This window comes from Apteryx rowi, unplaced genomic scaffold, assembly GCF_003343035.1.
Source record: "Apteryx rowi isolate R43461 unplaced genomic scaffold, aptRow1 scaffold_980, whole genome shotgun sequence".
Taxonomy (NCBI): domain Eukaryota; kingdom Metazoa; phylum Chordata; class Aves; order Apterygiformes; family Apterygidae; genus Apteryx; species Apteryx rowi.
In genome coordinates, this window is record NW_020451294.1 from 140,959 (window position 1) to 168,139 (window position 27,181).

At 41.3% G+C, this 27,181-nt stretch overlaps 1 protein-coding gene across 8 annotated transcripts in view; it reads left to right on the plus strand.

Moving 5' to 3' along the window:
- The window catches only part of HIVEP2 (human immunodeficiency virus type I enhancer binding protein 2), a 149,732-nt gene extending 123,531 nt beyond the window's left edge, over window positions 1-26,201 (plus strand). For 5 of the 8 annotated variants that reach the window (XM_026055093.1, XM_026055094.1, XM_026055092.1 and 2 more), the window contains 6 exons: window positions 972-6,600; window positions 7,330-7,484; window positions 12,634-12,809; window positions 15,438-15,539; window positions 16,105-17,015; window positions 23,670-24,488. In XM_026055093.1, the coding sequence (XP_025910878.1) occupies window positions 1,177-6,600; window positions 7,330-7,484; window positions 12,634-12,809; window positions 15,438-15,539; window positions 16,105-17,015; window positions 23,670-24,488 (7,587 nt within the window). In that variant the 5' untranslated portion in view covers window positions 972-1,176. Of the gene's footprint in view, window positions 1-971; window positions 6,601-7,329; window positions 7,485-12,633; window positions 12,810-15,437; window positions 15,540-16,104; window positions 17,016-18,315; window positions 18,422-19,838; window positions 19,913-23,669 lie in introns of those variants that run through there. The other 3 variants (XR_003251805.1, XM_026055090.1, XM_026055096.1) reach the window with 3 other exon arrangements.
- Window positions 26,202-27,181: the final 980 nt, after the last annotated feature.

Sequence of the window (27,181 nt, forward strand, 5' to 3'; positions counted from 1 at the left end):
GCTTTTCCTCTTTGTAAGTAGAATTGTGGAAGCTTATTGCAGTTAAGCTTATAAAATGCTGTAAGCTGGATAGAAATGTTTCAACACACTTTAAAATCTAAAATGCTTAAGTCACATAAATACAGTTATAGCTCATTTCTATGATGTGTATTAACTCTTGTGAAGTATTCTGACTAAAATTTAATATGTTTGGAAGATGGAGATGTGAAACTACCAATAGTAGTTGCATTTAGAATGCTTTTTTAATGTCTTTTTTTCTGTCTGTTTAAAAATAATTTAAAAGAGTGATCCACATTTTCTTGTAAAACCAATAAGATGCTCTAAGGTAAAAAAAGTACCTGACCTTTGCCATCTAAAAGGTAGTCATCTAGGATTTCTGCCTAGCCAACAGTGAGAAACAGGCATCTCCAGAGTGGAGAACCTTGTGCACAGACATCCCATATGTTTCAAGCATGCATCATGATATGGAAAGATTTCTCCTCTGGAAGTAATGATCACCCTTCTCTGACTTTAGAGGAAGCCCAGGTGACTAGAGTAGATGTCTGAATGGTAGATGTGTAATACTGGATAAGGTAACTCCCACCCACAGGGTTGGGATTCTGTATTTTCAGCAGTGATTTGCTGAAAGATCTTTGAAAGTAGGTGGTGGACTTTCTGAGAATCAAGCATCGTTAAACTGTCCCCAGCAAGCCTTAGAAAATTACTCTTCTCTTTGGAAAGTGTAGATCCTGGTTGTCTAGTCTTAGTTCTTTTACTGAGTAGTAGTGATTACACTTGTATGCAATCTCTGGAGCCAGTCTGTGTCTCTTCACAAAATGGGCTTTTGTGAAATGTAGTTACCTTTAGTGAGGTCCCTCAATATTTTTTTAATAAAAGGTTTAATAAAAGTGCAACTGACTGCATTGATATTATGTCGCATAGCTGTATTAATTGGTGTGGGGGTTTCTTTGCTTTTGTTTTTTTCCTTACAGATAGCTGTGTCGCCATGGAAGAGATGAAAAGAACCTTGCTCTAGTAGATCACAAATATCTCTGGGTCATTCTGCATCTCAGATAACAATGAAGAATGTTCAAAAGCTCTAATAAGTCTTTTCAAATGTATAATAAACTGTTTAGGAAAGTTCTTGCCATGAACAGAACTGTGTAATAATCACGTTAATGTACAGACACAAATCTAATGCCTATAGACTACTGCGTGGAAAGTTCCAAAGAGAAAGAGAAGTCTGTGAACTTGCAACAGCTCTGGAAAAATGGGAGCAACAATACTTTAAAAAGCACAGCTTTGGACACACTCCATGTGTCTTCACAGCTTTCAAGTGAACTAGCACTTAAGACCTTGTGTAACAAAATGGACTCTGGGGATACAGCTRTAGGGCAAAAAGCTACCTCAAGGTCTGGAGAAACTGCTAAAGTACCAAGCAGATGGAGGCAAGAACATTCAGCTGTTATTAAGATGAGCACTTTTGGCAATCAAGAAGTACAGAGGCAACCACAAATAGATCACGAGCAAATTGGAAACACAGGATCAGCACAGCTTTTTAGCTCTGGGAAACTGGTATCATCAAATGAAGCTGCACAGCAAGTCACAGAGAAGCAGTATCCACAGCATCGTCCAAGTCCTTACTCATGTCAACATTCACTTTCTTTCCCACAGCATTCATTGCCACAAGGCTTCTTGCACAACATAAAGCCACACCAGAGTTTGGAAAGCCCTCCGTGGCAGTTTCCTAGCCACTTGCAATCAGTTGCCTCAGAGGACTTATTTCCTTTTCATATGCATAGCCATAGTGGAGGTTTCCTGAGGAAGAAGATTTCAAGTTTGAACCCTACATACAGCCAATATTCACAGAAATCTTTAGAACAATCAGAAGATGCTCACAAAAAAGAGCACAAACCCAAAAAGCCTGGCAAGTACATTTGTCCTTACTGTAATCGGGCTTGTGCCAAACCTAGTGTACTTAAAAAGCATATTAGGTCTCATACTGGGGAGCGACCATATCCTTGTGTTCCTTGTGGTTTCTCTTTCAAGACGAAGAGCAACCTTTACAAGCACAGGAAGTCACATGCCCATGCAATTAAAGCAGGATTGGTTCCTTTCACAGAGTCAGCAGTCTCTAAATTGGACCTAGATGCCAGTTACATTGATGTGGAAGCTGAAATACATTCGGATGGTGAACAGAGCACTGACACTGATGAGGAGACCTCACTCCTAGTGGAAGGGACTGACAAACTGAGCCCTGTCCCACAGTTTTCCTTGGACATTGCTAGCAGGAGCAGTTTTCACTCCTCCATGGAAGAATCCTTGGTGGGGCCAATGAAAGTACCCATTTTGATTATCCCTAAAAGTGGAATTCAGTTACCCAATGAGAGTTCGCCATATATTGGCTCTGATATGTTGCAAAACCCATCCCTAAGTACTAAGCCTGATGACTCTCATACAGTAAAACAGCGACTTGCACTAAGACTGTCAGAGAAAAAAGGGCAAGATTCTGAGCAGTCATTAAACCTTTTGAGCCCACACAGTAAAGGAAGCACTGATTCTGGTTACTTTTCCCGCTCAGAAAGTGCTGAGCAGCAAATAAGCCCTCCAAATACTAATGCAAAGTCTTACGAAGAAATCATCTTTGGGAAGTTCTATAGAATTAATCAAAGGACAGCACTAACAGTAGCCACAGCAAATCAGGAACACAGTTTAATGGGTAGAAAGGGCAAAGCAGAGCCACTACCTCTTTTAAATACCAGATTAGATATGAAGATGCTTGAGGAACATATTTCTCAGCTGACTCCAAATAAAGAAGAACTCATTGACCCCAGTAATTTGAACACTATTAAATCTCCACAAGTTTATACAGGCAGCAATACAGAATCCAGACAATCCCAGACTACCACATCATCCATCAAAAGTGAATCCAGCCTTTACCCAGCCAGTCAGCAGGGTGATGTGCCCGTCCTTCTAGAGCCCCCTGTTGATTCTTCTCCTCTTATTAGAAGTAACTCCATGCCAACCTCTTCTGCAAACAACTTAAATATTCCCCCATCCCTGAGAGGAAGCCATTCATTTGATGAGAAGATGACTGGCTCAGATGATGTATTTTACCCTGGGACAGTGGGAATATCCCACCAACGGATGTTGAGAAGACAGGCTGCCTTTGAACTACCCTCTGTGCAGGAGGGGCACTCAGATTCAGACTATCATGGAAGACCAGGGAAAAATATTATTGTTTCGTCCAGCAGACAAACAGCAGGTGACAAAGGGCCATCCTTAAAAGAGAAGAAAGCAGGAGACAAGACCTTTTATGACTATGATGCCAGTGGAAAGCACTACAGAAAATGGGAAGAATTTGAAGTTCAGAAGCAGAACTACAGGGACTCACCATCCCTAGGTGGAATAAACAAGGGAGGAGAGTACTTTGTTGATCCCCTTGGACAATCACAGGCAGTACCATCCATATATGGAACAACTTTTGAAAACAGAAAGCGCAGAAAAGAGAAGAGTGTTGGAGATGAGGAGGACAGTCCCATGCTTTGCAGCAGTACAACAAGCACCACTGGGGGAATTCAGCCTTTGGACTTTGATCCCAAATCCCAAATTCAGGATGTGCCAAGAAGCGGATTCGCACTTCAAGGCTTGGACAATGCTGCCCATTGCCATGCGGAGCGTTTTGAAATATGCAGGCCCTACTTGCAGTCTGGCAGCCCCGCAGCTTCTCTGGAAGATTCATCCTTAACTGCAGAACAAGAAAAGACTGCAGAATCACTGACTAGAAAGCCCCCTGGAAATGTCATCTCTGTCATTCAGCATACAAATTCATTGAGCAGGCCAAACTCATTTGAAAGGTCTGAATCTACAGAACATATTGCATGCCAGCAGGATAAGATCTATTCACCATCTGAAATATGCGAGAGTGAGATTTGTGAGTCCCCAATGAGCCCGGACCGAGCTCCACAAACAGAAAATGCTGACAACGTTAGTAAACCATCTCCATCCCAGCAACCTCAGCCGTATCATATGCAGCCCAGACTGGTTCGCCAGCACAACATACAGGTACCTGAAATTCGTGTCACAGAGGAGCCAGATAAGCCTGAGAAAGATAAAGAAATGCAAAGTAAAGAGCAGGAGAGACCCACTGAAGAATTCCAGTGGCCCCAGAGAAGTGAAACTCTTTCTCAACTTCCAGCTGAAAAGCTGCCACCCAAAAAGAAGCGCTTACGACTTGCTGACATGGAACATTCCTCTGGAGAATCCAGCTTTGAGTCCACAGGTACAAGCCTCTCTCGCAGCCCTAGCCAAGAAAGTAATTTGTCCCACAGTTCGAGTTTTTCAATGTCCTTTGAAAGAGAAGAAAATATAAAGTTCATCACACCTCCCAAACAAGATGAGTTTGGAAAACAGTCTGAGTTTTTAACTGTTCCGGCTGGTGCTTACTCACTTTCTGTCCCTGGACACCACCATCAGAGGGAAATGAGACGCTGCTCATCTGAACAGATGCCCTGTCCTCATGCTGCTGAGATCCCAGAGATCCGAAGTAAGTCCTTTGATTACGGGAACCTGTCTCACGCCTCTTCAGCTGGGACACCTTCTACTGCACTGTCGCCATCACGAGAAAGGAAGAAATGCTTCTTGGTTCGCCAGGCTTCCTTTAGTGGTTTTCCAGAGATTTCCCAGACTGACCAGAGTGCAGAACAAAGTATAAAGCAGGAGCAGATGGAACACGTACAGGCAGGGCTTCGGTCCTCCCAAGTTGCCTGGCATCACTCCCCTTCCTCTGTACTTCAGCCTGTTCCGATAGATGATTCTGGAAAACAGGTTGTTGGTTCTTGTGCTCAACTTAGTAGCAGCTCATCCCATCTGGCCCAGCAACAGCCTATTCTTGCAGACAGTCAGGAAATGTTAAGGACACCCTTAATCCAACAAACATCTTATATTCCTAACAAACATCCATCAGAGCAGCAGCAGCTCTTTGCACATCAGGAAAAAGTCCCATTTCCCCCTATTCATAACACCTTGTTTCAGTTCCCATATCCAGCTGTCTGCATGGTTCACTTACCACCATCTCAGCAGCCTGTCTTGTGGCAGTCGTGCACAGAACCTCTACAGAGACACTTCCAGCATCATTTTGTACAGCAGCTGCAAAAATCTTATGTCAAACAACCTTTCCAAACAGATGTTCCTCCAAGTTACCACCTGGAACATGCTCCAGAGCATATTGGAAGGAAACCAGCTGACTATGTGCAAGTAAAGGAGCAAGCATACCAGCATTACTCAGGAACATCTGGGCAGTATTCAAAAAGTACTCTTGCTAAGTACCAGCCAGACCATAGCATTAAACCAACAGATACCTCTGAGCAGCGTCTTCAGACAGGTTTTGATTCCCCAAGTGATGGATCCATACAGTCTTTGCCGGGAACTATTGTTCCTGTCAGGATTCAAACCCATGTGCCATCTTATGGTAGTGTCATGTACACAAGCATTTCCCAGATCCTTGGACAGAGCAGCAGTCCTGCAATTGTAATTTGTAAAGTTGATGAGACTGTTTCTCAAAGAACATTAGCGACAAATGCAACCATGCAAGGAATTGGATTTAACATAGCCCAGATGTTAGGTCAGCATGGAAGGCTAGAAAAATATCCATTGTGGAAAGTGCCGCAGACGCTACCACTTGGACTGGAACCCTCAATTCCCTTGTGTTTGACTTCCAGTTCTGACACAGCTTCTACCTTGGGAGGAAGCAAACGAATGCTTTCACCTGCCAGCAGCTTGGAGCTCTTCATGGAGACCAAGCAGCAGAAACGAGTCAAAGAGGAGAAAATGTATGGGCAGATAGTTGAAGAGCTAAGTGCAGTTGAGTTAACTAACTCAGATATAAAGAAAGATTTTCCAAGAATGCAGAAGCCTCAACTAGTACGACAGAGCTGTGCTACTGAGCCAAAGGAAAGTTTGCCATCCATGTCATCCTCTTCACCGCTGTCGTCCTCATCATCTCAAGATTTCCCACCTGTCAGCATGCCAACAGCTGATGCTTTCCCACTGAGCAGGGAGAAGCTTTCCAGTTTCGATTCCACATCATCAGGGCAAAAGTCCAGTGGCCCTTCAGAAGGAAGAGACTCACCAGAAGAATTAGATGTGGATGAAACAGCCTCAGATATGAGCATGAGTCCACAGAGGTCTTCATTGCCACCAGGAGAAATTCAGACAGAAGACCAGCTGAAACACCAAAAATTGCCTCTTGGGATGTTAGTCCAGATGGCATCCAATATGAGTGGGAAAGTCACAGGCTCAACCATTCTCCTAACTGATGTAGCAGATTTTCAGCAGATCCTTCAGTTCCCAAGCCTGCGCACTACTACTACTGTGAGCTGGTGTTTCTTAAACTATACAAAACCCAATTACATTCAACAACCAAGCCTCAAATCTTCTGTTTATGCTTCATGGTGTATTAGTTCCTGTAACCCAAACCCATCTGGGCTAAGTACAAAGACCACTTTAGCACTTTTAAGGTCCAAGCAAAAAAACACCACAGAAATCTACACTCTGGCTGCTATGCACAGACCTGGAACTGGTAAACTGACATCATCAAGTTCATGGAAGCAGTTTGCTCAGGTAAATAAGAGGTTTTAAATATAATAAAATTAACATCTTTTTCATTGAAAAAATATTTTGAAACATAAGCTAATGATTTTTTTAAAAAAGCTCCAATGGGAAATCAGACATTGACATCTTCTGGTGACAAATTTTGAGCCTCAGTTTACCCCTCTGCAAACTCCAATATTTCTGTTCTATCTCTCCATTTTCAGAATCAGTTGTCAAAAATGAGGCTTTTAAAGTCCTCATTTCACATGTGTCAAAGCCTGATACATTATCTCCTTTTATTTTGTCCTTTGTTTTACTGTGTCCTGATTCAAGCAGTATACACAAACATCCATGGGGTTTCCTAAGTAAAGATTAAGCTGAAATTGGGTAAGGATCTTCAGAGCCCTTTAATGTCTTTTACATACTGAATCTTCCTCACGGACTCAGCATGGGGCCAGGGAAAGTTCTGTAATGACAATAAATGACCTTCTAAGGCTTTTCCATCTCTATTTTCCATGATTTTTTTTTCCTGGGGAAAGATACAGTTCTGTCTGTTCTGTCAAGACTCTTGTAAAAAATTGTCCATGCTGCCTTCTTTCTTATTCTCCATCAAATTGAATGGGACAAATTAATTCATCTTATAGAGTTGCACCAAAATGAGAGTTTGGCTTTGACCTGGATTGTTAAAAGTACTTGAAATGAAGTGTGCCTTTATTGYATGTTCCAGCAGTAACACCATTCCTTGACTTTGTTCTACAGATGAAACACGAGCCATTCTTCTTGTTTGGCAGCAAGCTTGAAAAGAAAGTAATGGGGAATATTATAAAAGAAAGAGTAAAAGGAGACATTCATGGAGATAAAGACATTACATCCAAACAAACTGAGCCGATACGAATTAAAATCTTTGAAGGAGGGTAAGAAAATGCAACTGGAAATTTCAAGCTCAGCCTGTCATTTTGAAGAGATTTCAAAATGAACATGAATGAATTAGGATGTAAACAGTGTCCTGTATTCCTGCCATGCATTGTAGCTCCCAGGCCTCTTCCTTTTTGTCTATATGTCAGTCTTACAACAAGCTACAGGGTACCTGTGTACTGACTCGTGGCTCTGCTTTGCTATTAGGACAATTATATTTTCTATCTGTGTGAGAGCCTTCACTCTAAATTGCTGCTTTCCTTATTTAGGTCATAAAGAAAAGATAGATGGTTAACATTTTGATATTTTCTATGTAATTTCTGTGTATTTAATGCTTTCCATGAAGACATCTTTCCATTTCTAGACTGTATACCTCCRCTCACTTGAATGGGTTAGCTAGGCAAGCTTGATCTTAGTCTTACAATATTTTATTATTTACTGAAGTTGGATTTCAGATATAAAATGTAAGATGGCAGTGAAAACTGTGGTATTTAAGCCCARTCCATTGATTTGTCATATAAGGTTGATAAAATAATGTTTAATTTTACTGTGGCCATCTGTCACTCATGTGATAAAAAAATAAATAAATAGAAAAGAGAAGGAAAAAGGAGACCTGAAAGTCCGTTAGCATTGTTTTGAGGCTTATGAAGCTTGTTATGAAAAGCAAATGAAATGCAGAGTTGATTGCCTCTTGCAGTATACTCTAAAGTGTAAGATATTGTTTTATTTCTTTTACAGAATTCTGAAGTGATATGATTAATTTTGCCAGTTTTTGGTAGTGAATACTCGAGTGGCTGAACGAGATAGGTTTTTCAGTCTTACCAAACACAAATGCTCTCACAACCATGTTTCCTTGGGGCAACTAAATAGGTTAGGATGGAGATGTGGTAAATTCTTACAGCCCTTTCCTTCTGCCATCATTTTGTACTCTTTAACATCTTAATTATCTCTCCTTAACATTATATGTTCTGGCTCCCCTTTGATAGTCTCCATGAAACTAACGTTGACATTTCTCTGTAGTCTGCAACAATAAAAGGACATAGCCTACATCTTGCTTGAAAGACTGAAAATATTATTTAGGAGATTGGTGCAAGTCTGCCAGCCCAGACACCCTGATCCTGGGTATTCTGTATAGCTGTGCATTGTCCTCGTACCAAAGCCAGTAAGCTGGCTACAAAAGAGTGACSCAGATTCAGGGGTGAGCCTAAACGTACAAGAAATTTAAAGTGCTGCTGCTTAAACTCACACTCATTTTGAAGTATAAAATTTGCCTGCCTCCCATTGTGTATCATTTCTGAATTTGGATCACCTAGCTGAAGATAGTCTGCACTGATGTAAGCTGTGTGATGAGAAGTCAGAAGAGTAAAAGTGTGTTAAGAGAAGCAACTCAGAGAAGGATTCAGATCAGTGTGAACTGCAACAGATCACTCTGCAAAATGCCTCTACCATCTAACACCTTCTTTAAGAAACTTTGTATGTTACTTACACTCTCTTCAGTTTCCCTGTACACTAATAAGGTCTGTGAAATTGTTTGTGTACAGGGATATAACTCATGTGTCACCTAGGAAAGTCTCCTAGTAATGTTTGTCTGTATTTGGATATTCTTAGTGTAGAACAAAAAGTAAGAAACCTTGATGTGCATTTTAACTGCTGGAGTAGGGGGAGATGAATAATCTTTTCCTAGCTTATGACAGTCTCTAAATAACAGATTTCCCAATGGCAGCATCTAACCTGCAAAGCTACAATGAATGGGATGATGCAGTGTTAATGTGTCTGCTCTTTATAGATGTATTTCAGAACAATGTCAGAAAATCATCATTTTATAGTACATCTTGTAAGTATTGTTTGTGGAAGGGTAGATTCATTCTTTCTGTTAGTTTGGCAGTTTTTTTAATGGATCTAATATTCTTTTCCTGTTATGACCAAGTTCTTCATTGCTCTTGACTAATGAGTTTGTCCTTCTGTTCAGATTTTGGTTTATGATTTCTAGAAACTACTTTTCAATATGTTTTTCATGCTTGCTTACTTTTTGCTGTATGCAGAACTATTCTGTTCTGTTCTGGTCAATCTCATCTTTGTATCATATGAACACACTCGAGTAGTGCGTTGAACTAYGTAAGAAATGTCTGTCATGTGTTTGTTCCACATTTTCTTCCCTAGACAGACAAGCATGCATGGCAGTAATCTGGTTTCAGCAGGGTGTTTTGGTTTATTTTTTGTTTGTCTTGAGGAGTGGGTTTGCTTAGGGCTCTTGATTACTTTTGTTTTGTAAGTGCAGAGAAGGCAATTCAGAATTGACAGCTGTGAAAGGTTTATGATCCTCCATAGGTCCCTTGGTGAGTTTTCAGCTGGTGGGAAAGTCTGTCTACCACACAGACAAGTGTCACTGTAGTTGTGCAGAGCTCCTTTGTGGCAGGATAGTGGAGTCCTCATACAGCAGGTGGACAAAAAGCAAAGAGATAAGGTTGGGAGTCAGTGAGAAGATGAAGTTAGAGTGAATGGAGTTCAGCAGAAAGGCAGATGTCACAGCACATCATCACATCACTTGCTGCACCAAAGACAGTCAAGAACAATTCGTAAGCATCTCAGCAGAAGAGGATTTGAAGGAGAAAGCTAACAACCACATTATTACCTCTGGCAGGTGGCTTGATTCAAATGAAATTATTTGAATCACAAAATCTGCTTTCCGTCACCTGAGGCTACAGAGCCCCGGTGGGATATGAAGCAGTATTCCTCAAAGAARAGCAGCAATTTAAAGTGCAGTACTCGTGGCAGTACAGTTAGTTACTTGCAGTGTGAAGTGAAAAGAAGGGAAGGGTAGGGCAAACATTCCAGCTCATCGGACGTCTTGCTTAATGACATTATCAGCTTACAACAAGAGTTCACAGCTTGCTCTGTTACATCTACCAGTAATGGGCTCTATTCGAAAATCCTCAATATAATAACATTTTGGATAGAAATTGCATGACTCTGAGGCTTGTTAATGCCTTTTAAACTCCAGAGCCTGGTTCAAATTGAGCGCAGAGCAGCAGTGACCATAGTCATTAGATGAAAGCTGGATGGTGGGAAAAGTGAAATTACTGAAAGCTCTGAGAGAGGCACAAGTAAGATCTAATATTCCTAGGGCTAGGAAAGATCTTCACTATTGGGTCCATCTTTTAATGCTTCAGTGTTTGGTCCATACCTTCCTTAAATGTCAAATTTGTATGTGTCATTTCTCTTACAGTTATTATGGTGACGTATACTTAGAGAGTCAAGGTCAGTTGTGCCAAAAAACATATATTTGAATGACARAGAGACAGTTCTTGTCAATTGTCCTTGTGCCCAATAAGCTCCAACAGGTGAGAGAAGCAGATGGAATTAAGAGGTCTGTCAGAAGAACATCAGAGATTAAACAACAGAAAAGTAGATGTTGTAACACAGCATTTATCTCTCCAGTATCAATCAGGGGTGATTTGGTAGACTTCATCCCAGCAAAATCAGACTGTAAGGAGAGATGAATAAGAAGATAAGATGGCAGTCTTTCAAACAGTAACAGACATTTTTTTCTCTGTGGGAGAAAGCCTGGAGGTGGTTGATGAAGCAGTGGATAGAGAGATGACTAGGAGTCATTGGCATGTGAAGATGAGCACTGAAGGAGAACCTGGGACTGGGGCGGACAGAAAAAGCAGAATTCCTGAAATGTTATGTAAGCTAAACTGCTAGAGTGAGGGCTGAATACTAAATGACACCAGACTAGACCAGTTTTACCCACGGTCCCAGGGACAATGAAGGAAAGGGGAAAGGGCCAACATTGTTGGAAAAGAGATAAAAAAACATGGATTTTGACATCCACATTTGAAAGTAGGAGCTGATTTTTTAGTGGATAATGAGATGGACATGAGAAGGAGACAGTATTTTAGGTATTTGCAGGATATTTGCTTTAGTATTTAAATTGCCAGTGATATTGCTGAACATAAGGAAGAAGTGTTCATCTAAAAAAAAATAGATTTGAAAAATGTTTCRTCTTGGTAACCCCAAAATTGCCACTTGCTTCTTGCAGAGTTATCGTCTCATTAACAGAATCTTTCACACAGTCCCATATTTATTTAAAGTGCTGACTGTCAGTACTAACGATATTTTGTGGGCTGTGCATCCTCAGGGTCAYTAAAAGTAATATGTGCTCCTGTGGGAAAGGGCAGTGGAGGAAAGAGGGCAGACAAAGTATTATTTCCCAGTTCTTGCACTTTCTCAGTTTTACTTCTGGTGAGTCAGGCTGAAATCCATCCTTCTCTGGGATGCCCTGTACTCTTCAAACCTCAGAGCAGTCGGAGCAGATCTTCTGGACCCTTACTGTCTTTTAGGTTTTAGTGTTAACACTTTATTGTGATAACTAAGGAAATGTGAAGCTTTACATAGATTTGCATGTCTTATTTATTATCTAACTACAGACAATGTAATCAGCAAAAATATCATGGAACACTTATGCTTGTAATAAAAAAAAATCCTTTAACAATATTCTGTTAAGTATACAGGTTGGAAGTTTCCCATTTAATTTCTAGAACAGCGTGTATCTGAGTGAACACAGGCCCGTTGGGGATGGATCCATCTTCAGGAACTTGAGGCATCTGTAGTGTCAATGTTGTTCATCCTTGCTAGTCATCTGCATTCCCTTTATGCTTACTGGGAAGAAACGGGCATTTCCAGGATGTGATTTATCTGATCCCAGGCAATAAATATGCTAAAATAGTTCAGATGAATCATGCCACAAAACAGCCTCTGTTTTCAATGATGGTAGATGTCTGCATTGTGCAAGACTTTAGTTAGATGAATTTAATCCAACCTGTAGAGTCATATTTGGAGTTGTGCTTGTCTATATGAACAGTAGCTAATCTGTTTCTTGGCAGATTATCCCCATATTGCAGCCCTTTGGTCTAATGTTAAAAAATAACTAACATATGCAAACACATTCAAACTACTGCATTCTCTGAAAGGCAAATACTTTGTGAGTTCCAGCCTGAAAATTCAGCAGTTTCCATGGACTTCTGTGGAAGTTTTATGATGAGATATATACAGGATTGGGATCATGAGCAGATGTATAGAGATCTTTTTTATGCGTATATATGACTTACTGGCCATATGATTTAAATGCTTGCTCTCTTCCAACAGGTATAAATCAAATGAGGATTATGTCTATGTCAGAGGCCGTGGCCGAGGAAAGTACATTTGTGAAGAATGTGGAATTCGTTGCAAAAAGCCAAGCATGCTCAAAAAACATATCCGCACTCATACCGATGTCCGGCCTTATGTATGCAAGTTGTGCAATTTTGCCTTCAAAACTAAAGGTACTTGACCCTTTTTGTGAACTCTTGACCTTCCCAAACAAATCTAGAGCTATTTTGCCATCTAGGACCCAATCATTCTTTTCAATCATGGAGAAAAAAATTTTCCTCAAAACAAAATTATTGTGTTTATGGATGCAGGACTCCATGAGAGAGATTTTTTTCTTGAATTTAATTGATCCAGAGATTATGTGAGACTCTGAGTCTCCTTGGAAAGCTTCATTAAGAGCTATAGGCTCTTGGCTGGTCCATCTGTCTGCAAAGAAAATGTAGTGGTGTAAGAATTGCCCTTACAAATAATACTTTCTGCCAAAATTGTTACACGGTGCAAACTTTAATTGCAACGATACTCAAATGCTACAGGGAGAGTATACTTGTTATGACATAATGTAGAAGCAGAGCATCAGCTGCAGAGGAAAACATGCCTTCACGGGCTTTACAGTGGGTCAGTTTCAAGTTTATAAATAATGTATGTCTCCCAGATGGGCCACTCCATCCACTGTGGCATTAATTATGAATAGAGATCTGATAGCTTGTGTTCACATGTATTTATCAGCACTGAAAAAAGCTTCCATTTGTCACCCTGAGGCCACAGTTAATGATATTCTTTGGAATTAGGATTTGCCTTGCAACTATATCCTTAAAAGAAAAAAAAAACCTTTTCTTTGGTAGCAATTTTTTGTAGTATAACCCAAATGAGCCTAATCCTCTCAGTTTCTTAGCTTGGCTTTGACAGACAAAAGAAATGGATTCTGGTCCCAGTGCCGTGAATTTACTTGAAGGGGGAGGGGGGAAGTTAGAGGAAATTTCTCCTGAGATCTCAGTGAAGCTTCATGGCTGTTTTGAGGATTGAGGATTGTAATAGTTTCCATGACGCCAGCACTTTTTCCTCTGCCAAAGATGGGAATAGCTGATGGATGGTAGTAGACCCATCAACCTAATTTAAGATGAGAACCTTCATGGGGGTGTAGAGACAAAGACAAGGAGCTACTCACTGTAATCCCAAAGGACCATCTGGTGAACAGTTCTCAGATCACTGTTTACATTTGACACTGCAGGAGAAATGGATCTTGAGGAGAGACTTGAAGGAGGATTGTGGTTTTGCAGCTGTGTTCAAAGAGGACATTCCAGGCAGAAGAGATGGCATGGAAATAAATGTGAAATCGCTAGCTGAGGCTGGCATTTCTGGCAGAGAAGAAGAAACAGGGTGGTGTGCTATTGCACAAGAGGGGGATGAGTAGGAAGGAACTAAGTTAGCCTTCAAAGTACCAAGAACTGTTTAACTGATGTGTTACTGTTCAAGGGCAGTTGTCAGCCTCATAATTATTGTTGCTATTTTGCTGAGAACAGCAGGGGCCAGATCTTCAAAGGTACTTTGGTTTCATTATCCACCTTGAGCATTTAGCCATCCAGAGACATCAGTGGCTGAGTTAGACTTTTCATGCAGTGCACAGAAAAAGACACAGGCACACCTAATAAGGAGCTCTTTTGAGACTGAGAAGGGAGTCCTTTGAACTAGCTAGGAGGAAAGGAGCTTTGAGGGCTTCTAAACACAACTCCACTGCCCAATAGAGCAGTACGGTGTTCCTGCACCCAGACTGCATGTGACATATATACCATCTGGAGATACTGATTTGGGTCCCAAAAGCAACATAGGTACATCCACACAGCACTGTGCTTGAGCTAAGAAGTGCCACCTCACAGTAGTAGGTTGGGTTTGCCTGCACCATGCTTTTCTTGTTGGATGCTGCAGATGTGACTTAAGTGACTAATGGATTAGAGTGATACTCTTGTTTCTCTAGCTTGTGCTCTTTCTGCTCAAGATTCTTTGCCGTGAAATGTCTCTGGGGGCTAGTCTCAACCCAGTTTTCTTATCTGTGAAAAAACAGACCATAAGCAACACTCCAGAAAGTCAATAGTCTAGTGTTAAATTGCTCCCTCAGGGATGAAGATCTGATTTCAAATCCCTGCTGTGTCTGGCTCAGATCCGTACTCCAAAGCAGGGAGCTGAACCTGGGTTTCCCACATCCCAGGTGAATGCCGTAAATACAGCTACTCTCAGTTCAGAGATTACAGTTAGACAATAAACTCACATAGAGAAATCTCCACTAAGTGTCTTCTTTATGGCTTACATTTGCTTCAAAATGCTTCAAACACACTGAAGGTTTGGAGCCTACATGTGAACTAGATGGGAAACTACTTAGCTTGAGAGTGGCACTGTGAAAGCAGGACTATGAGCCCTGAACGGATGGTGTGCATTGGAGTTACTTTGATGCCCAGGCTGTTTGTACATATCACAGACAAACACTGAGCCCAGGGATAGATAACATTCAACCGCAAGTTTTTGAGATTGCTGGGGCACCTAAATGTCATCTGGAAAATTGGAGAGATGCCTATATACCTCTCAGGCCCTGAGTATAAGTTTATTTGGACATTTTTTTGAAGATATGAAATCCCACTCTCATTAAARCAGGCTCTGAGGGCAATGGGATGGATGAGTCAGTCCTGTCTGCTTTTTTTTTAAAGCTAAAAACCCTGTTTGCAGGATAAGAGAGTTAAGATACACCAAAAACTGACTTGGAAAGTGCTCTTTGCTGTTGTCAGTTAATGAGACCCATCTCTGATCCACAGGAAATCTGACAAAACATATGAAGTCTAAAGCACACATGAAAAAATGCCTGGAGCTTGGAGTATCAATGACATCTGTAGATGATGCTGAAACTGAAGAAGCAGGTATGTCGGAATGATTTAATTTAGTTGGAATGGCCTCTGGAGTACGCAAATGACTCATTGCACTTTAGCACAGTGTCTGACATGGGATTATGTATTAGGAATATTTAGGGCATTTTTTAATTAAGAAACATCTTTTTAACAAACAGGAAGTATAAAAAGTGGATCAGATCTATTTGTCTGCCTTATATTTTTTATTACAGTACATGAGGAGGAACTAGAAATAAAAATGTGACCTGTTATTTGTCATCTGTCTCATACAAAGTTCCAAATCTTTTCTATTTAAATGTGAGAGTTGACATCATTCAGAGAAGTTGAAAGGGCATAGTGGGTAGGGTAAATTTGCATTGTATACTTCCTTTTCCACAGGAATGAATTTGAGTATAAAGTTTGAGAATATTGTTATGAAAAATTACAGTTTGAGACTGTTAAGAATGGCTGTATTCAGCCATTCCCCATGAAGAGCATCCAGACATAGCAACAGACGTTCTGGGTAGGGACGAGTGTGGCATCAGGCCTAAAAAGTGTTRTGTTTGCTCACCATTTTGACTTGCTGTGGTTATTTCAGAAAACATGGAAGACGTGCACCAGGAGGCAGAGAAGAGTAACAACTTGGCAGGCATATCAGCAGAGCATCAGTTTTCTGATGCAGAGGAGTCAGATGGTGAGGATGGCGATGATAATGACGACGATGATGAAGATGAGGATGATTTTGATGATACTCAGGGAGACTCAACACCAAAAACAAGATCAAGAAGCACCAGCCCGCAGCCCCCTCGGTTCTCCTCGCTGTCGGTGAACTCGGCTGGGGCGTCACAGGGGGCTTCCCCTGAGGGCTCCCTCTCCATGGGACACTCCTCCCTGATCAGTTACTTGGTCACCTTACCTAGCATTCAGGTTACTCAGCTTATAACACCAAGCGACTCATGTGAAGACTCACAGATGACAGAATATCAGAGGTTTTTCCAGAGTAAGAGTACTGATTCAGAGCCCGATAAAGACAGGTTAGACATACCTAGTGGCATGGATGAGGATTACATGCTTTCATTAGACCCCAGTTCGTCTCCTAGGGACCTCTCACCTTCCAGTCGACACTCATCACCCAGCTATGATTCTTCACCATATAGAGATAATTCACCAAAGAGGTATTTAATGCCAAAAGGGGATTTGTCACCCCGAAGGCATCTGTCACCCCGAAGAGATATTTCACCCATGCGACACCTTTCTCCACGGAAGGAGGCTGTGCTGAGGAGAGAGTTATCACCAAGACGGGATGTTTCACCTAGACGTCACCTATCACCAAGGAGACCAATGTCACCAGGGAAAGATGCGTCTGTTAGAAGAGATTTGTCTCCTAGGCGAGAGAGGAGATATATGGCCTCAGTTAGAGCAGCGTCTCCCAGGAGAGGCTTATACCATAATCCAGCATTGTCCATGGGTCAATATTTACAGTCAGAATCTATTCCATTGGGGCATTCAGTAAGTATGAAAGAGTATTTTCACTCCTGTTGTCAAAGCCATTGCTCTTATCTAATCTGCACATAATATTTAAAAAAAAAATCTTTATAGCTTTGTAGAAGAAATCATAAGCTTTAAACTTCAGCAGGACTTCTTGGAAAGAATACAAGAAATTTAGAATAGATACGGACCAGGTCAGGACTTTGATTCAGTTAGATGTAATGTAGTAAGCCTAAGGGTCAAATCTTCACTTGGTGAAAATCAGAGTAGCTCCATTAACTTCAATGAAATTAGGCTGGCCTACATTAACTGCCCCTGTCATTATTTTAAAATGGCCCAGGAAGCTTACATGGCATGTGGGCTTGTTACTGCACTGTAAAACCTTTTACCTTCCAGACTGTCAGATGGGATTGAGCCCAGAGCAGGGCATAAGGTCCTGATACTGCAGTACAGAGTGCATCACTGAAATACTGGTTAATGGAATGAAAACACTAAAATAAACAGAACCCCTTTGAAAAGCAGGGTGCCCATCTAGATCAGGATCTGCAACTGGAGCTTAAAGGATGATATCGTGTGATGGGAGTAGACAGCTGTCTGCCCCTCAGAAAGCACCATCACAACTGGCTGTTTCAGCAGGGACACAACCGTCTGAGTGGAAATGGAAATATGCAAAACTTGCACAGCTGCCGTCTGTGCTGTTCCCTTTCTGTAAATAAGCTCCCAGAAACTGCCGACTTGGCACGTTTCACAACCCCTAACAATCACAAAGCACTCTTTCCTCAAATAAATTTAGTCTTTAGAGTTAAGGAATTGCCTCACAATTAATGCATTTATTTATTTATTTAGTATGCTTCCCCTAGCTACATTTGATGCTGCTGCTGTCTCACTGCCTGCCTCATTAACCCATATGTGTTGATTCAGTCTGGGCAAGCTGTAACAGGCTTCCTTTCTGTCAGAGTACTCTGACAGGGCTCCTACCTCCCCTCCTTCCTCCTGAGAGGGCTGTCCTCCCCTCTTTTCCATCCTCAGTCTTTTTTGCTCTTCGTATAATTATAGCTCTTCTCTGTAGAGGAGGAGAATTGAACCCTGAGCTCATAGAAGTAGCATTTCCAGAGCTGTAGATGAGTTTGTGCAACTGGGCTGGGGAAGGGAGGCTTGGGAGGGCACATCACCAGAGAGCTCCTGGAAATGACATGATCACTGCATAACAGAGAGGATAAAAATCCAGCCACTAGTTGTATTGACAAAGTAAGGAAGCACAAGGAAAGGAAAAATAGCCACTAGTTTAGTAGTCACGATAACTTTGTATCAATTTTATGAGACACTACAGCTGACACTGTAGAGAGAACCCAAGTCCCTAATATCCCATGAGAGACACTTCCACTGGGCTCCTGTAATAGAGATTTTGGATGAGTGATGCTACTGGCAAAAGGGTAAGTAAGAGTCACCCTTGGCGATCTGACAGTTCTTGCTGTATGGTTTGTCTTGTGTGTTATGCACGCCTTCCAGCAAGGCATTTAGCACATTATAAGGACTCTTTTAGCACCCTTAGTTCTTTTTTTTGGAAAGTGCTCTTCACCTTACCAGATGGGCTTGTAACACTTAGCTTATTTTTGAGGTAGGATCAAGCCTCATGCAGTTAAAAAAACGATGTAAAAGATCGTTTGTCCTGTGAAGGGCATCACTAACTCAGTGGCACCTTGAGTGTTGTTAGATAGAAGTGTAGACATGATTATGGTTGGTCAGTCACTGGGACCTGAACACAAGCATCTCTGGAAGGAGCACCCAGGCAAATCTAAATGAGGGAATAAGATGTGAGGATGGTTGCCCATCACAATGAACTACCACAAGGAGGGAAAGATAGATCCTGCACCTCTTCATGCTTTTCTGGAAAACATACTTTAGCCAAACGGAAGTTAAACTTTGATGAAACACAAGTTATTACAGTCAGTGTGTGGGATGACAAATAACACCTGAGCTTACTCTAAATGAAAACCGTTAGAGGAGCAAAAAGAATGAAGGCTGTTTTTCACTTTCAGAAAAGTGAATCCAGCAAATCACAACATAATTAGCAACTGCATCAGTGATGCAGATTCCAGTTTACAATCCTACTTCCTCTTTGTGAACTGCATTGGGTTCCCAGTCCTTGGAGGAATGAGTACTTTTGTGCTTCTGGTGCCTGAAAGTACCAAAAGAAGAGGCCAGTCTTCTTTGTTCTCCACTGAAAATGATATATTTGCTCTATTCTCTTTGGCCAGTGTTGATCGGGTTCCCCTTTGTTTCTTGACCCTGAATGTTCATGCACTTTAGTGGTCCTGTGCAAACAGCTTGTGCAGTGCTCTGGCATTGAAAGCACCGTATAGAAAGCAAATGAAATTGTCTTCATATGACCTACAAAAATAGTTATTTTTCCCATGCTGTTTTCCACTTCCTAAAGAAACAAAGAAAAAAATAATTTTTTTCCTTTGGCTGTTAATAGCAAGATACACTCTTGCAACAAGATACTCTCTCCAAAGTAACCCAAGACTCTGGTTGATGCTGGTGCACATTTAGCTTTGGCAAGTTAAATGGCTGTCTTTAAATTTAAAGACATATCTGTATTTCTCTATTCAATCAGGATCTTCTCTTCTGCCAGTGCCAGGGGTTTCTTTCCTTTCTGAGGAGCTGGTGCCGTTATCAAAGAGCTTTGATTCTTCTCCCCTATCATTTTGTACCAGTCCTGAGAGAAGAAAGGAGGAGAGATGGGAAGGCTGTTTTTGTTCTGCTTGGGTGCATCTGCATTAGCATTTTAGTTTGGATGAGGAATGTGCTTTGTAAGTGAATGTCTTTACTGTCACATTGCAGCAGCCTTGGAGTAAGTGACCTGGATTGCTTTCAGATGAAATTAAACCAGAAAACATGCTTCAGGAGTGCACTAGGTACATTTAAACTGAGTGGGCTTTAAAGTCAATGAGAAGAGACTACAGGGTTAGTCCAAAGTAACCTTCCCCTCCCACCCCACAACACATATACTGTGAACATCAGATCTAGCATCAACTGTTTCACTCTATTCCTGCTCTTTTCCACTCCTAGTGCAGCCCATTGCTTCCTAATGTGGACCAGAACTTTTGCCTCTTCTTCACTTCCCAGGACTAACTACAAGTACACTGTGAATATATATTGCTGTGGGCAGTACATATTTGTCCCTGGCAACTTTTTTAATTTCTAGGGGGAAATGAAGTTTGAGGTTTTTGTTTTGGTTTGGGTCTCCCCCTCACTGACTGTGACRCAGGCTCTCTGCCAGAGTTTTCACAAGCAGTTACTGAGACTAGGGAATAATTCCCTAGGGAATAGGGAATAGGAAATAGGAAGGACTAGCAGTTCACTTTATCAGTGTAGAATTTACCTAGAACCTGCTTGTGATTCTGTTTTGTTGTACCTGTCATTCATTTTGAAGTCCAAAGCATCTCGATATATTCCGAAGGACTGAAGCAGGCACCTCTAAATCCACTTGAAAGTCAATAGGACTTAAGGTCCTTTGACATACTGATATGAAGTACCTCCCCAAATACTGAATGTTTTATCATCTTGAATGAAATGCATTTCTGTACAGAGGGTCAGCATACAACTTCTAATGTTCATGTAAACGATAAATAGGTCCACTGGTGTATGTGGTCCGCTATAGTGCATTCCTGATAGGACTGCAGATTGAGCTGATCGTGAAACTGAAGTCCGCAAGGATTTGTGTTTACTTTATTATGCAACATTTTTGTTACCAAGCACATCTGTAATGTGCTCTATCATTGAATTTCCCAAGGGAGTTCAACATTTTCTGTTTTTTAACTTGAAAAAGCCCCAAGTACATTGAGATGTGGCAATCAAAGAGATTGTTTCTTGCTTGCCATTTTGTTGCAAGCTGTGATCTGAGGGGACCTGGAGCTGCTGGGAGGATGTTCTATGATGGTTGTCTGACTTTGAAATTTGATCTTCCTCTTAATCCCCTATAGCCTCTTTTTGCTAATGTACGAGATGGAGGGCAAACCGTATTTTGTCTCTCAGATACCTAGGAGTTGCATGAAGTTGGATATAGCTGTGTACAGGGATATGGTGTGGAAGTCTATCTTTATGAACAGGTCACAGAATTTAGTGAAGACCTCCTATAGAATATTGTTGTGTGGAAAATTGCATGTCATCTGGAATTGGAGGGAAATATTGCTAAATTGCATGGATAGCAATCCATTCTGGCTGTACAGAAAGAAGATACTGTATTGTTGTCAGTGTTGGGATCTAATACTGTCAAACAGAATAAACGCTTTGGATTTTTAGGATGTACGTTAAGAGATATCCTCTAATATTCAGTCTCTTCCCCTGTATATATATATATGTGTTTGTCTGTTTGTAGGGATTAAAATGTTAGATATTTGTAAAGGAAATAAAACCAGGGTAAAAGGTATGAACAATTATTAATGCCTATAACTATGTTGGCCCTTTCAAAACTTACCTGCCAGAGCTACAGAAAGATAATCCAATATGTGTTCAGCTAAGTTTGGAAGGGATCCAGTGGACAAGCACACACTGCCACTGTATATGCAAAAATTGAGCTTATGAGATATATTTGATGATACTGCTGATCTTCAAGTGTGTAGCAGTTTCTCTCATGTTAGCCACCTCTGTCCTACAAGGACAGACTGTTGCTCTATCCCCTTTTGAAACTGTGGCAGGGTACAACATGAAGCCAGCATCTTTCTCAAATAGAGATTTATGTGTGACGAAGTTCATTCTTCTAAGTTTTCCTCCTTTTTTTTGTTGCCTTTGCTCTGTTTCCTGAACCCAAGTTCACACTGGATACAATGATGGCACATAGATGCACATAAAATGCATCATGGCTTAGGAAACAGTCAAGGGGACAGTAGGAGTGAGAAACAGGTTGACAGACCAAAGACTAAAAAAAAAAAAAAAAAAAAAAAATGGAGCAAGCAACTGTGCAGAGGTGAGGTTAGCAACAGCAAGGATTGACGGTGAACCATGCCTTGTGGCTTGGCAACTTCAGTTTATTCCATAAGCTTTTACCCATTCAGCAAGATAATGTGCTGTCGCTGTGCTTTCTTATGATGGTTTCTCTTTTATGAAACTTAAGTGTCTCACCTTCTGTATAGGAAAAATCCCAACATAGGATATTCTCTGAATGTAACATCTTCTATAACATCTCATCTCTTTGAGTCTGATGATTATGGGTCACCCTGCCTGTCTTAACATCGATTTATATTGAGCAGGACAAAGCATCTGAGCACTGTGAGATTCAGCCCCTGGGTAGCACAGAAACTGAGTCTTTAATTGCCCCCTAAACCAATTCCCCAGTACGGGATCAAGAGGTTTTTTAATGCCTTGAGAGGGAGGACTTTCCAGCAATGAAATGCTGCTGCTTTAATGCATTGGCATTTAGCAGCACAGTCCTCAGGCTGCCACACCAAGACTGTGGGTAGTAGCAATACAGCTCTTGAGCAATTGATAGGTGTTTGGTCAAATTTCAGAGCAGAGATGAGCATTTTTGTTCATTTGTTTTCCTGTGGGAATCCCTGAGAGTTGTGTGGCCAAATCCCACATGCCATTATGAAAATGTCATCCTGCACTTCTGTCATTGTTAGTTCTCTGGTCAACAGTAAATGATTCTTTGTCATCAGATGGAAAACAAATTTAAAAAGTTAAGAATGAAAAAAGGAGAAACCCAAAGACATAGCTAATACAGAGCAGAGATGGAGCTTTTCATTCTTCCAAGGCAGGAACTAATGGGAAGACACTGAGAAAGTCGATATTGTGAGATTGTTTCATATTAGCCGTTATAAAATCTCTCATTTTTCTCAATCCCTTTATGAGTGAGTGTGTGTCCGTAGTACAGAATCATCACTGTCACTCACAGTTAATCCCTGGGTTTTTGTTAATATTTGTTGTTTACACTATGGATAGGCCAGAGTGGTGCTCTGTAGTGGTGCTCCATTGTTTTAATGACTATAAAAATCAGAACCTTCTTTGCATAGAGGCATTTGAACTTGCATGGAAATGTTAGTCCCCTTTTGTCAAGGAGGTGGATGGGTAAAGCTCATGGTGGGGGACAGGGGGAGGAAGTGCCTTCTCTGGGGCTTCAGAGTGGGATCTTTCAACAGGCAAAAATAGTTACAGATTTTTCTCATACTGCCAACCACTGGTGGCAAAAAAGGAGCATTAAGATGTATATTTCTTGGCAACAAAGACTTGATGCCCCGTGCAGACTGCCAATACCAGCACAGTTTGCCCAGTTTGCCAAAATAGAGGGTAAGACAGATGTCCTGGCCAGATTTCTCCTGGGGAATGAAACTTTATCTACCAAAAATTCTCCCTGCCATTTCAGTTGAAATATAATACTCTTCACTTCCTGACCTAAATTGTTGCATTGTATTGCTGAACACTCTTAAATAGCTGCTGCATTTCACCTCAGAGGCATGAGCCCTGCAGGGCTGAGCTAAGCAAAACCTCCTATGTTGTTTGGAGAAGCAATTAGTGGAGTTTTCCAAATGCTTTGGGATCTGTCTGGTTGAAAGGTGCTGTATGAATAGAAGTTTGTTTTACACATGTAGCTTGAAAGCAGRTAGGTGGTTTGGACGCTTCACAAGAATTTTACTAGTAGCACTGATGACATTTCTTTTGTTTTTCTGGTTACAGAGAAGGGGGTTGTCTCAGGGGCCTTACTTCAACGTGTATGGAGAAAAAGGAACTATGGACCATCATGGGTCTAGCCTGTTCCCTGAAGGTGCGAATGACTACGTCTTCAGTCATCTTCCACTGCACTCCCAGCAGCAAATCCGAGCACCCATCCCCATGATGCCTATCGGAGGTATCCAAATGGTCCATTCAGTACCTGTGGCCCTTTCAGGTTTACATCCTCCATCCACTTTGGCCCTGCAGAGGGAGGGCTCTGAGGAGAAGCAAAGAGGAACTGCAGAAACCCTGACAAAAGAATCGTATAGTATTTCTAAGCACCACGAGAAACGTACCTCTCTGCACAGCTTGCACCCTGCTGTTCCATCCAGCGTCTCCTCCTCTCCGTTACTACTGCTGAAACAAAGCACTTCAGAGGACAGTGTAATAGCCACAGAGAGGGAGCAGGAGGAGAACATACAGACTTGTACAAAAGCCATAGCCTCTCTGCGAATCGCCACAGAAGAAGCCGTTCTGCATGGGGCGGAGCAGCCACAGAGGCCTTCTGAGCCTCACCAGAAACCCTTAGAAAGTGCACATTTTAGCATTAAACACTTTAGTGGATCTGAGCCAGGCCAGACCTGTGCCTCAGCCACCCATCCTGACTTGCACGGTGGTGAACAGGACAGTTTTGGTACATCACAGACTGCGTTAGCCCATTCCACCTTTTACAGCAAGAGCTTTGTGGATGTCAGACAGTTGGGCTTTCACAGCAGGAACGAATCCCCATCAAGCACACAGGAAAGAAATGATCCGTCATCTGAGAAGAGCAAGCCACATTGATCTGAGATGCATGGAGACTTTTATCCATACATTTACCCCACTTTGTTTTTCTAGAGATAGAAGAAGTATTCAACTTTACAGCATGCCTGTTCTAAGTTACAGTAGTTTGCTATTATATATACTTTTGTTATATCAAAAGAATTAGATAAAATAACAAGTCATCATGAGCCTGACCAAAACTAAATTTGAAATTCTTTTTGGGTCTGGTACTTTTAAATTGTACAGATGTTTGTGCCTTTTCTTTACTTTGCTTATATTCTTATAAGCGTTTTTTTAGCAGTAATTTGTACATATTTTAGAATTTGTGTATCTGCTTTGTAATAAATGTAATTTCTTTCCTTTTTTGGACACTTGGATCTAAATGATGTAAAGCAAAACAGCATCAATATATGTGAGGTTGCACTAAAACATATTTTTATATGATTAAAACTGAACAGCTTTTATGTACAGCTCTGATTCTGTAATACTAATATTTATTTACTTTGTTTCATAAATTGTAAATTTTTTTCTTAATGTTGTGGATTGCTTTTCTATGTGAAGCATGGGATTTACTGTTGCGTAATTAGAACAAAATGTATATTGTAAAACAAGATATTTAAACTAGAGTATCTTATCTTATTCTGCACTTATGCATTAGTTAAAAAAAAAGATAAAGGATGTATCAGTCAGTTCTTAACTCTTGTAATTTTTTTTTGTCTCTTGTTTGCTGGATTGACTATAACTTAAGTGCTGATTGTGATTTTAAACTGATAGTACCGTAAAGCATTAAAGTAAAACAATGTGCTATTGTGAGTTTTTTCAAAGCTTTATAAAACAGTTATAAATATATTAAAAGTATTTGGTCTTATGTGAACATGTTGATCTACATACTCCTTTAAAAACTATGGGAAAACATTCCACCCCGTGTAAATATGTGCAAGTGCATCACTGGTACCGTTCTGTGTAACTCATTTGGACACGAGAGGTTTGTGCTGCTGCGCAGGAGCTGAGCTAAGGTGTGCCACTGACTGCAGTGGAAGCAGGCAGGCCCCGGGCCAACCCGTACCGATGTCTTTAGAAACCAGGCGGTGAAGCTGTGTGGCCGCCCCGGGCTGGCTGAGCGGCTGGCCCCAGGGGCTGGACGCGCGGCACCGTGCAGCGCCCCGGAGCCACTGCCGCTGTAGCGCTTAGCGATCAGAGGTACCCGGGAGCGCGAGGAAGGGGTTGGAGGGAAAGAAAGATGTTTCCTTGCACTTCACCACCACCAGCCGGTCACTCCCCGCTGTGATGGCTGTGACAGCTTTCGGGGAGGCTGCCTGCCCCACGGGGTGAGGAGTGTGACCCTTGTGGCTGGGCGGCATCACAGCCGCGGCCGACCCCAAGGAGCAGGAGTAGCAGTCTTCCAGGACAGGGCATCCAGCCGTGTCAGGTTTGATCTGCGAGAGGACAGTCAGGAGGAGCCCGGGCTTGTATTCAAACGTGCGTGGTGGGTTACCACTGCCACCGCCAGCATGCGTGCGCCCATGTGTGCTCTCACACACACACTCACACATCCATGCACATACACACACACACACACACACACACACACACACACACGAAAGAAACCAACAATCTGGATTATATTTTGTGCTATTTAGTGGATTATAATTCTGTGAAACCAAGTTTGTATATTGACTTACGATACATTTAAGGAGTGTTCTTTAAAAAGAAATAAATATACAGTTACATGCATCAGGTGTCTAGTTTTCATGTGTTCTTTGAATTTTCCAAGTTTATTGGCATCCCAATATATTACTGGAACCTTTTATTCACAAGTGCTGCTTTAGTGCACAAGGAGGGACCTTACGAATGTGAGCAGCAGCTAAAAATGTGGATCATATTTTGGCCTCATCAGATATTATCAAAATGAACCAGTTTATTTCTCCAATAGTACTACGTACGGGCAGAACCACAGCCAGTATGTTGTCATAATTCTAGCACTGTGGCATATGACTAGCATAATACCATGGTGAACTGTGACCACTTATAACCATTAAAGATTAGTTTCTGATATCCATTGCAGTGTTCTTACCTTTATTCCAGATCATTATGGTAACCTTGCCAAGATAGGTGCATGCCAGAAAACTGGCTCATCTCAGACTGAAGAGAGGAGAAACAGTATATGTAGTTGGAGGCAAGTGGCTTGTTGGATCATGCATCCATAAAAAGGAGGAGTCAATTAGATATTTGAAATAAATAAGCCTTATCTGATAAAAACCTCTGACTTCTCCTCCTTAGTTGCATGGCTGTATTAAGAACACAGTGTTCTGCACAGTGGTCAGCTAATTGGGTAATCACAGATATTTTATTAAATGGAACCAGGTGAACCCCCAATGGTAAATGTTCTATTAGCATTCCCTTTATAAGCAGCCCCCTTACTATGGGAGTTACCGCTGGCTTGTTTGCTTATTTTAATTAATTTGCAGCTGCAATTTACCATCCACCTTTTCAGCCCCGAGGCAATTTTTTTTATAATCAATCATTGAGCAAGTATCACTGAAATTACATGTGATATTTTTGGGTTACAGTGGAGCARCCCTAAAGAGGTTTCAGGTACTTATAATTTTAATTGTATTTTTTTAATGAGTTAATGTTTATACAGTGCTTTGAAAAAAACACACTCTCATACGAGTGCTAGGCATTGATTATGGCCACCTTTTCATGCTTTAAAA